Here is an 11,813-nt window from a genome sequence, read left to right as displayed (position 1 = left end):
TGGAAGGTTTATAGCGTCACCCTTCCCCCTCTAAATAATTAGAATAGTTCCATGCATGCTTCATTTACACTCACAGTAAAACATTAATCATTGTTAGCTTAGCACTTAACACTTTTTTCTTTTTTCTTTAAACCTAACTTGTGATTTTCAGGTTCATTTAAGGCTGTGACGGGCAAAACAAAACATGCAGAAATACATTCATATGTGCCCATGTTTTAAAGACCCTGCAAGTACCGGAAAATACCCGTTCACCCAGCTTCTTCGTACTACTGGGGGCTGACAACACGTAGCATTTGTGTGGACGAAGCGTTGTCAGACCCCCACAATTTTCCCTGTGCCAGACCAGCGCATTCGCCCACGTCCAAAACATTTGGGCTAATCATTGTGTAGTCCCAGAATAAGGAGTGAGGGGATAATTAGAAAATACATAGGAAGTGTGCAGAGGACAGAATTTTCTGGTAGGTTCAACACTTCCAACAGAATATTTAACAGACCAAGCAGGAATGAATAAGGGAAGTTTATGGGTTTACATACACTTAAAGTGGAACTAATTCCTGGGGACACTCATCTCCATTCATTTTTTCTATAACCCAATCCTGTGCCATTTTGTATTTCAATATTTTTATTTGATTTTTGAAAAAAGGAAAAATAATCAAAACAGTGCAAATGGTGAACAGAGATTCATACAATATATATATATATATACAACTATATACAAACACAATAAATGACAATAGTCCAGTCCAAACTGTCATTACAACTGCAACAGTAACGGTATTTAAACATTTCAATCCTGGACCATTTTGATTGGTCAACCAGGATGACGTTACTCCTGTACAGGCGCACAGGACTTCACCAGCAAGGTTGGTTACTTATTGCAGAAAGCAAATTTCCAGTCTGTTTGTTCGAATACAATTTACTTTAGTTCCACTTCCTGTGGCTTTATATTATTGACTAAATGGGAGCATGTGACTGACTGTGACAGCGCCAGTGCATTTGGATTGGTCCAGTGTTGTCACATGGGGAAGGAGAGAGAATCTTCAGCCATGTGTAAGCTCAACATGGTTTCAGGTGACTCAGCAGCCAGAAAATGATCAGAAGGAGGTCAGCGATGGCATTTGGTTTTATGATATACAATTATTGTAAAATAAAGGGAATGTTTGGTACTGCACAACTCAGCACAATTTTTTTTGTTTTAGGAATACAGCTGACAGAGGTGTAACAGCACTCGAAATGTAGGGAGTGGGCACCCTGCTATGACCACAAGATAAGAAAAGTGCGAATCGACAGAAAAGGACAACTGAAGCCGACTACGCCTATCACATGTACATATTGATCGAGTGAACTGTAGAACAGGATCAGGGACAATTGCTATTAGTTATTCAATAAGGACCCCCGCTGGTAATTTCTTGGACTAAAAATGTAGGGATTCCACTTGGTGGGCATGATAGAGAAGTCAGGGTGAGTTAGTGGGAAAGGAAGTTATAAGATATAAGCTCCCAAGAAACTTTCACGTTTCACGTTTTTGGGCCTTTCAAGTTAACCTCAGGCCCACCAATGTTGGCGAAGCTTCAACTCTTCTCACATGGTATTGAAAAATATATTTTTTTGTTATTAGTAAACAAAATGGAATAGTTAGAACATGCCACGTGGAAAAAAAACCCACACATGATTATTTACACTGAATGATCTTAACATTAGTGGATCCTGGTATCATTTTTTTATTATATATATAAAACTGCAGTGAAATAGATTGTTAGCAGTGCGCCACCTATTGGCCAAGATTTGTAACTGCATTCAAGAAATGAGTATGTCTGATACAGGATCTCCAGATTCAGCAAGTGATCTTCAGCAAAAAAAAATTCTGCAAGCAAAGCAAACACCTCCTGAGATAAATATGTACGATGTCTTTTTTAAAATACGAATCAAACTCCTTAAAAGCAAATAATTTGTTATTTTCAATGTTTTAAAATATTTTTGGGCCCAATACATTTATACAATGTGTTATTTCATGTGTATTACCATGGGCTCTATTTATAAATAATTCCCACTTTAATTCGTACATAAAATTAAATTCCTTTCTATTCTTTTCCTATTGTGAAAGCTGTGCACTTTCGACGATTGGCCGCTAGGTGGCAGAACGAGTCATTGTTTTAATAGGAGACCTGTAGAAAAATAAACCATAAAATTCACCACCAGCGAATTTTCAGAAGAATTTAATGGGGGAATATTTTGGAAATAGAGCCCCATCTCTATGATATAGTAGATTAATGAGATTAGTAGTCTGCTGTGGCAGATTGATGATTGACAAGGTACATGTTAGATTTTTTTTCACATGATAAGTATTTGTAGCTATTATTATTATTGACCTCCCTAGCGGTCTAATTCCTTCTACAATGCCATGCAAAAAATGGTACAATTTTTGGCATGAAAATTTATTTTTCATTGTAGGCTGTAATTCTTAGGCATAACTCACCGATATTTCAAAAATCTAATATTAAACTTAATAAACAACACAGAAAAATCTGTTAAAAAAAAAAATAAAAAAAATATTTAAACATGTAATGTAACTGTATAGTAGCATAAATAGTTTATATATATAATATAATTATATATATAATTATATCAATATTTCTTTGTATTAGACTCAATACAGCTATTTTGAATTGAATCCAATTTGAATTTCCTGACGCTAACTCCCGGCTGCACCAACGCATGTACCGACGTCACCGGGAAACCCCGTAGATCTCATCTCTGCACTTCGCAGCTGGAGATTGGAGGAGGCAGACGTGTCCCCAGGACCTGCGGGGACCAGCAGGACGCCGGGGGACAGCGACGGAACAAGGTAAGTGGGTTTTTATCCTGCTGTTAGGTACCCTGAGTCTGACTCGGTATTACTGCTTTTTGCAAGTAAAATCGACCTCGAGTCAGACTCCGGATCACCGCTAGGGGGGTTAATAATAAACAGCATTTATATGGCACCAACATATTACACAGCACTGTACACTAAATAGTTGTAAATGACAGACACGGTAGGAGGTGAGGACCCTGCCCCGAAGAGCTTACAATCTAGGACTTCATCTTGGACAAGAATCATCTGTCATGCTCATGGCTTTATCCTGAGACAAATGCAGCACCACATTCATGGATTAGTAAGATTTAGTAAATGACATTTTAGGGTTTAGATAAACTAATGCTTTCTTTTTTGCTCAAAGCTAAAAAAAAACTTCATTTTAGCTTCATAAACAGCTAATCAAGTCAAACGAACATTTCCTACTGGCCCAGAGCTTGACAGATCACAATAGACTATTTGTTTTATGTTTATTACACTGACCACTGAAGAAATAAAAATGTATCATTTTGTGTTTAATCCAGTGTGCTGCCACCTATGTATAGGTCTCTGTCATTGCAGGATATGAAGACCCTGATTGGCTGTTATATACTTCATGTCAGTGTTTCTAAACCAGGGTTCCTTGAGCAATTTGTGCCTCTCAGGTCAGTATAAATGAATTACTCCCACTGACCACCACACTAATATACTGTGAGCTGTGGATATAATAATCATACAAGGGGTTGCCTGAAGACCTGAAAGTTATTTCAATGGTTCCTTCATGTTAAAGAGGTTGAGAAATACGGCTATATGTAATGTAATGTAATATGTAAGCAGCCACATACACATCTATAGATGGAATATGAACATGGTGCGGCCCCACATTGGGTCTCTCCAGGAACCTGGCAAAGTCTCATTGTAAGTAAATACAGATCACATGACTAGATTACCAAATAACCTTCATAGGATATTATCAGCTTGAATGGCACAGAGAAGTGTATCATAAAGCAGGAATTCTGAAATTTACTGAAACATCTCCTGGTGGAGAATCAATTACTGCCATTAAAATGCATCGACCTGGACCTGGAGATGTTTTAGTGAATGTCAGATTCACTGCTTTATAACTAGCCCAAGACTAGCACTGGAGTTCAAATAGCTAACAGTCTTGTTTTGCTAGGAAACAAAATCAGCAGCTAGCTCAGTTCTAAGGCATCATGGCTGGAAGTACCATCCGAATACAGTGGTACCTTAGTATAAATCCTTAATCTGTTCCAGATCCTTGGACTTATACCAAACAAATTTTTCTCGTAAGAAAGAAAAAGAAAATCATTAATCTGTTCCCATGAAAAAAAAAAATCTTATTGTTATTGGCATATTATACATTGATGGGGCTGTATGAAATAATTTACACTGCCTAATACTAAAATACATAAATACAAAAGTAATTAGATGAAATAAATGAAAATTTACCCTCACTTTACCTTGCTGAGAATAGTCGAGTGCTTACTAGGATGGTGCTGAGAATGGAGGAGGAGGAGATGTAATGTAATTCAGAGTTATAGCGCGGGTTGTTCACTGAATGGTGGAAACTGGCGTACTGACGCTCGTGGGCAGTCGTGTCTTGAGAGAGGTAAATAAGGGGAGCGTGCGGGGTTATAACTCATTTTGACCCATACAAGTTCTAGCACAAAGGTTGTATACCAAGCAAAATTTTTGGTGTCCAAACAGGAATTATACCAAGTTGGACTTATTCCAAAGCGGACTTATACTAAGGTACCACTGTATGAGGACATTAATGTTAATGTGAGGTCTTTATACTGTAAGAGCTGGGATTAATAGAGACCTGGTAGGGGGACCATAAGATCCTCATACTCACGCCATACCTGTAGAGATGTCATGAGTGTAATCCTCATGCAAAGCTGCTTCTGTAACCTACCATTTGTAATCAGTTAAGTAAATGTTATTTTTCATTCCAGTTACTATGCTGGTACTATATTGAGACTTCATTTGCATATATAATCATTTTCTTGCTGGTGATACTAGCAGCTTAGCTGAATAGTCTGAAATTGTGTGCAGAGGGTTGGAGCTACTCATGGTGGATTCCAACTAGATCTAACAATAGTCCAGAGTCTGCTGAGACAAAGGCTGCTCTGTGACTTGAAATGTTGTAATTGTCTCATCTGATAGATTACATTATCGAATCTGAAAATTTATAACATGCCGGTGTTAAGTTACAAAAATGACATCACAAGCCTTTGAGAACCACTGAAGTCACACAGAAGACCCAACAAGGGCCCAGAGCCTTCCTCTGCTCCATGCAAATCAAATCCATCGCCTAATCCATCCATCCATCCATCCTAAGGAAAAGGAACCAAAGGCAAAGTTTGCATTTTTTTAATATAACAAAAATAATTCAGAATCTAGGAATCATATCTGTACAAGTGTGGCAGAACTGGGAACACAATGAGAAGACGAAACAATAAAAAGGGCAGCAGAGGGTCTGGAGGCGGAGCTTCAGAAAGTTTTGTTTTTAGGTTTCAACAGTTCAACAGGCAGCTGAAATGGATTTAAAGGTGAAAAGCCTAATTCTTTCCAGTCTGCTGGTTCTGGGTTTGATGGAGTCTCTTTCTGTGTTTCCTCAGTTTTTGGTGCTGCGTTCAGGCGCGTGTAGGCATTACGAAGAAAGACGTTCAAGGCCTGATAGTCCAGTGTCTGCAGCTGGCCTGGGATGCAGTGCAGGAGGTGAAGGACAACAGCTGATTCTGGAAAGACAAAGACACGGTGATATGAGATTTATCATCTTTCCTTACCCTGTCTTCCTCCTGACAGTTCATCTTTCAGTTATTCAGTTCCTAAAATCCCTAAATTCTGACTTTGGTCCCCAATGAGGAATGGCTGATAAAGCAATATTAGGGCAAAGCAAACTGTCCCATTGTGCAGCAGATGCTGAAAAACTGATTCTAGTGAGACACTTGGCTCTCCACCTTCTATAGAGGATTGTTGTGTTCCCTCTAAATGATCAATTACGTCTTCAAGACATTCTAAGAAGCCCTAAATGGGAAAAGTGACAGGTTCTCTTTAACACCTATTTCCCCCCTCACGACCACCACCACCTATGTAGTTTTAAGGAGCTCCAATGTTGATCCATTTGTCTGCCGGAGCCTTTGGAAATTACTGGTGAGTAATAATCTTATAATTATTATTAATAATAAACAGGATTTATATAGCGCCAACATATTACGCAGCGCTGTACAATAAATAGGGGTTGCAAGTGACAGACAGATATAGACAGTGACACAGGAGGAGAAGAGGAACCTGCCCCGAATAGCTTACAATCTAAGAGATGGGCAAGCAGCATACAATAGGAGGGGGATATGTAATGGTGGGAAGTAGTGAGGGTTTAGGAGACAGAAGAAGACTGGTAAGCAAGTTTAAGGGTTTTAGGGATTTTTTAAAAGAGCAGAAAGTAGGAGCAAGCCAGATAGGATGAGGAAGACCATTGCAGAGATTGGGGGCAGATCTAGAAAAGTCTTGGAGCCGTGCGTGTGAGAAGGTTATAAATGAGGAAGTCATTAGTAGGTCATTGGAGGAGCGCAGAGAGTATGGTAGTGCATTTCTCTCTTTGCTCCCATGATCCAGTGTCAAGGATTACCAACCAATTACCAAGTGCATGTGAGGGAAGGAAGCCAACCAATAACCCTGTGTATGCTGTGACACAAGGATGACCTATACATACCACATTCAGACAGTTTGGGAAGGGCCTCCCCTGTAGCTGCTTTAGAAAGGTATTTGTAAATTTTCTCAAAGTTCAGATTCTTCCAGCGACTGTCAGCAGCTGCTGGCTCCTCCCCTGCGGAAGTAGGTCCTTCCAGTGCAGGCACTGGCCCATCCCCTGCGGTACCAGGTCCTTCCACTGCTGGAGCTGACCCCTCCCCTGCGGGAGCAGGACCTTCCTCTGCTGCAGCTGGCCCCTCTGCTTTAGGAGCAGGACCTTCCTCTGCTGCAGCTGGCCCCTCCGCTTTGGGAGCAGGACCAGGACCTTCCTCTGCTGCAGCTGGCCCCTCCGCTGTGGCAGCAGGACCTTCCTCTGCTGCAGCTGGCCCCTCCGCTGTGGCAGCAGGACCTTCCGCTGCTGCAGCTGGCCCCTCCCCTGCTGGAGATGGCCCCTCCCCTGCTGGAGCAGGACCTTCCTCTGCTGGAGCTGGCCCCTCCCCTACTGGAGCAGGACCTTCCTCTGCTAGAGCTGGCCCCTCCCTTGAGGGCTCTTCCTGCTTTGAGCTCTTCTTGACAAGACTTTTGGAGCGAGAAGCAGAACTCTTTCGGGGTAGTCTACTGGGTATGGAATGCTGGAGAGTCACCGGTTCGGTGGATGCTATTGTCAACATCTAGTAACGACAAAAAAAAACACAAATCATTAACTCAGTACAAAACCAAACAATTAGAAACATTTGCGTTTAGTTCACTATAAAATAATCCAGTAGATTCAGTTTTAGTCACTGGCCCAGGAACAAATCCACAGATCAGGAGTGTTGACTTTAGTCTAAAGGGTGTGTATTCCAGGGCAGTGACTAAAAGTATTCAGTAGTTAGCACTCTAGCATTTGCCCCGCTGGGTCTCAGGTTGGAATCTTAGCCAGGACTCTTATCTGCATGGAGTTTGCAGGTTCTCCCTGTTTTTGTGTTTGTGTGGGTTTCCTCCAGGTACTCTGGTTTCCTCCCACATTCCAAAAACATGCAGTTGGGTTAATTGCCTTCCCCCTAAATTTGACCCTAAACTGTAATAATGACATATGCCTATGGTAGAGACATTAGATTGTGAGCTCCTTTGAGGGACAGTTAGTGACATAACTATAGACTTTGTACAGCGCTGCATAAATATTGTGTAATAATAGTTATAAATTTAAGCCACTGGAGGAGCATTGCAGCTATCAGGTAACTGACAGCAATGGCAGCCTATATATCTTTCTCAGTGCAATCCTGCAGTGCAGTCCTACAGTCAATAAGATCGCAGACAACATTATGGGTTCTAAACTTTATGTTATGTCAGAATTCCTCTTCTGACAAATATTGCCCACATTACCCACAGGGTCACTTTACAGACAAATGCTGTGTGTACTCAAGAAAACCAATTTTTACTTTGTGTCCCCTTCCGACACTGAAACCACAACACATACCCAGTGTACGGGGAAGCCCTGCCTCCCTATCAGAGCCAATCACTCGGCCCATGCATTGGAAAGGGGAGGAGCTTGTGAATTCTGAAGCTTGAAATATGCAATAGAGGTTATTAGAGTTTTAATGAAGGCAGAGAGAGTGTATGGAGAGAGACTGTCTCTAGGTTATGGTACGTCCAATAAAGAGAACCTGTTACCATGTCTAGTATAGGACAGTAAGGTTGGTGGGATTACGAGTTTGTGAATTTTATTACCTGCGAGAAGGCAGCAGCCATGGCTTTCTCTGCTGGGCCGGACATTCGTGACACTAAATCTGTCCATAACTTCAGACATTTGAGAAAAGAAATAAAAGTTTAGATATTACAAATTGGTAAAATACATTCTGAGAATGAGGCCTTTCTTTTAGTGTTACCTCAATGGGTGCAGGGGGTTCGGCCTCCTGGGCTTTCCTTTCCTTTACCCAATTCTTATAGACCGTTTGGACGGCCTCCCGGGCTGCGCGGCTCCGCAACCAAGCGATGTATGACGCCACCTGGGGGAGGACAGGACAGAAAAATGAGAAGTAGTATTGTGCAGAAACTGTGCATACAGAATAAGGACAGATACCGAGAATTACATCCCGGGTATAGGACAAGAGGAGTGGTACTGTGCAGAGTCCATACATATAGAATAGGACAGATACTGAGAATTATACACGAATACAGGACAAGAGAAGTGGTACTGTGCAGAGTCCATACATATAGAATAAGGACAGATACTGAGAATTATACCCGAATACAGGACAAGAGAAGTGGTACTGTGCAGAGACTATGCATACAGAATAGGAACAGATACTGAGAATTACACCCGGGGTACAGGGCAAGAGAAGTGGTACTGTGCAGAGTCCATACATACAGAATAAGAACGGATACCGAGAATGACACTCAGGTACAGGACAAGAGAAATGGTACTGTGCAGAGTCCATACATACAGAATAAGAACAGATACCATGAATTACTCCCGGGGTACAGGACAGAAGTAGTGATGAACATATTGCTAGCTGCTACTTACCTGTGACTTGCTCCGCCCTTGGACAGGTGGGTTGGGGACCTTTTGATTCACCTGGGCCTTAAGACCCCTCAGAAGTTCCATTTTCTCCTTGCCCAACCATGCCAGGCGTATTGGGGCTGTACGGGCTGGAGCAGCATCGGCACCCTCAAAGCGCACGGGGGCTGAGCGTCTTCTCGAAGGAGGTTTCATTCTTCCAGGTGGACCCTGACACAAGGAACAGAAAGACAAGCACACTGCATTACTAGAGACCAACAATTTCCTACACTGGGTGAAAAAATAAAATGAACACCCTGTCCCCCACCCATATCTGAGAACTGGTAAGCTGCAAGACAATAAATTTGGGGTTTAGGGTAAAGTGATCGCATATTTGGCCTCTTCTATCCCCTCTCCACATTTAGACCTAGAGTCTGACTTTACTTGACTTGTGCCAGCAATCACTACACTGACCAATAGGAACGGACTTCCTGGCATGCGAAGAGAGCACACTGGACAGATGGGCGGACCTTTGCTCATTTAATGTACAGCTCTGTACAATATGTTGGCGCTATATAAATCCTGTATGATAATAATACACAGGAACACCTGGAATATATGAAGGTTTTTACTTTTATTACAAAGTCAGGGTTTTTTTTTTTTGGAGCATCAAAATAGAGCAAAAGGAGGGGGAGAGATGGGGGAGGGGGTAAAATGCAGAGGAAGAGGCAGAAAAGATGGGGGGATAAGGAAGAGAGAGAAAGGGGGAGGGTGTAAAAGGGGGGTATAAATGACATTTTAAACATGTAATAATCAATATATTTTGGTGTCTGTGGTACATTTGTGGACCTGCTGAGCCCCTCATATTATAGGACATGCTGGCACATGTTGTCCCCCATACACAGGAGTACTACAGTTTGCTGCCCCTTCCCAGCTCCACATTATTTACTGCTGGAGCTTGTAGTCCCACCATATGGGCGCCCAGCACCCCTCCAACTACCTTTACATAAACACCTTACCCACCTATACTCCCCTGACAACCAGGCGCAGGATCGGGCGCTCTCACCGTGACGTCATATCAGGGCAGTGAAGCCGGAGGAAGTAAGGGCGGAAGTGGAGCTGGGGTGACAGCAACAAGAAGACTCCTCTCTCTTCTTCGGTTCAAAATGAGCAGTTTGCAGTAATTCTGTTTCATGTTGGTTGGTGAAGCTTAATAGAAATGTATTATACTAGGGAAAACAAAACGATGATGGCAGCGGTGGGATTCGAACCCACGCCCCCGAAGAGACTGGAGCCTTAATCCAGCGCCTTAGACCGCTCGGCCACGCTACCTGTTGGTAAAATAGAGCTCAGAACACTGATTGAGCTACACTCTGTAAATTGTAAAGCTTGAAAATCTTCTTATATATGAAACTACAATCAATAAGGGAAAACATGTGCAAACTGAGAATAGCAATATGATGGGTTCATACATAGGCATATATTTAAACAGATGGAAGGGCCATAGGGGGTGTATGGAGCAGGAATGCTCTGCATTAGAGACCCCACTTCATATTTGCCCCGGACCCCAATTTCTCTAAAACTGTCCCAGAGGATAATAAATTTTCCAGCATTCTTTTTTTTGACAAGTTCTCAACTTTCCCCTTTTTAGAATATTGAACATACCATGGCCCTATTATTTGTAGTGCCAACAAAGAGAGAGCAGGCTGAATAATACATTTTTACAGATAATTGGGAACCATGCGTACAATAAACAATGTGGCAAACTGAAGTTCATGAGAGACGGTCACCAGTCCTATTATATGGGTTGAAGTGAGGCTTCTAAAATTGCTGAGTTCCAGGAGTGCAGGATGACGTTTCAGTTAGAGAGATGGTTTGATGAAATAGCAGTTCAGAATGGCAGCAGCAGAGGATGTGTTGGCGTCCAGGTGGATAAATCAGTCCAAAGACAGGAGATAGGATCAGCAGAGTAAAATAGTATGTCCAATTCTGTTCCAATGCTTGTGTCAATTCCCTGGATTAATTCCCATTGCACTTATAATTTGGGCACGTGAGCAGGGTTCCAACATGACCTTGCCTCTTGTTTAAATAGAAGAGCTTTGGGCCCTGATTATGGATAAATCCTGTTTTTATTAATATTAATACTAATTGTCTGCCTATTAGCCTATGTTCTAGCTATATATACATATAATACCAATCTATAAATGCATATTTTAGAACAGACTGTCTATATATAATGAATTGTGATGTAAAATGTAACATAACTTCCTTTTATGTATAAATAATACAACAAATATTATTTAATCTAACTGCATTCTATAGATCAATAACACAATGCGCTATATATATATATATATATATTTATATTTATATATGTGGGTGGGTGGGTGTGTGTGTAAAATAACTGCAATGTGAAAGTAATAACATAACTGCAGTGGTAGAATCTATAAAGTAATAATAGGAGAGGCTGTCTATGTACAATGCAAGTACAATATACCTATAAAATATATTATAATAAAACTGCAATCAATAAATAGCTATAAAAAGAGTCTGTCTATATACCGTATATTAAGTGCTGTGTAAAAAAATAATATTATAACTAATGTAATTATGATAATAATAATGATAATAATACACCTGCAATCTTTTAGTGGTAAAGTTTAAAAAAGAAATACAACAAGCTGGCTATGTACAATAAACCTTCAATATATAATATATCTGCAATCTATGAATGAATATAATAGGCTGTCTATATAGAATATTGCTAATGTAAACATTAATATTATAATA

The 11,813-nt window shown here is 41.0% G+C and overlaps 1 protein-coding gene and 1 non-coding gene across 4 annotated transcripts; both read right to left on the bottom strand.

Annotated features, from left to right (window-relative positions):
* Positions 1-5,208: 5,208 nt before the first annotated feature.
* LOC140322777 (snRNA-activating protein complex subunit 2-like) lies at positions 5,209-10,312 on the bottom strand. 3 transcript variants are annotated; one of them, XM_072399375.1, is made up of 6 exons: positions 10,047-10,312; positions 9,051-9,254; positions 8,413-8,532; positions 8,255-8,323; positions 6,567-7,215; positions 5,209-5,592 (listed from the first exon to the last, which is right to left on the bottom strand). In XM_072399375.1, the coding sequence occupies exons 2-6, from the start codon at positions 9,237-9,239 to the stop codon at positions 5,345-5,347; spliced, it is 1,275 nt and encodes a 424-aa protein (XP_072255476.1). In that variant the 5' UTR covers positions 9,240-9,254; positions 10,047-10,312; the 3' UTR covers positions 5,209-5,344. The 3 variants fall into 3 exon arrangements, with proteins under 3 accessions (XP_072255476.1, XP_072255477.1, XP_072255475.1); XM_072399376.1 differs by lacking the exon at positions 10,047-10,312 and having other exon boundaries at positions 6,567-6,821; positions 6,870-7,215; positions 9,051-10,016; XM_072399374.1 differs by lacking the exon at positions 10,047-10,312 and having other exon boundaries at positions 9,051-10,016.
* Positions 10,274-10,355, bottom strand: TRNAL-AAG (transfer RNA leucine (anticodon AAG)). The gene has a single exon. It is a non-coding gene; the product is annotated as a tRNA-Leu (tRNA).
* Between the last annotated feature and the right edge of the window lie 1,458 nt (positions 10,356-11,813).

The sequence above is a fragment of the Pyxicephalus adspersus genome, chromosome 2, assembly GCF_032062135.1.
Source record: "Pyxicephalus adspersus chromosome 2, UCB_Pads_2.0, whole genome shotgun sequence".
NCBI lineage: Eukaryota > Metazoa > Chordata > Amphibia > Anura > Pyxicephalidae > Pyxicephalus > Pyxicephalus adspersus.
Note: the sequence above shows the minus strand (reverse complement) of the source record. Positions and strands in the feature narration are given on the sequence as shown.

Coding starts and splice junctions, on each gene's coding strand:
- LOC140322777 (XM_072399375.1), bottom strand. CDS start 9,239: ATGAAACCTCCTTCGAGAAGACGCTCAGCCCCCGTGCGCTTTGAGGGT. Junction 8,533..9,050: donor AAGGGCGGAGCAAGTCACAG/GTAAGTAGCAGC, acceptor GTCCTCCCCCAG/GTGGCGTCATACATCGCTTG. Junction 7,216..8,254: donor TGGCTGCTGCCTTCTCGCAG/GTAATAAAATTC, acceptor TGTCGTTACTAG/ATGTTGACAATAGCATCCAC.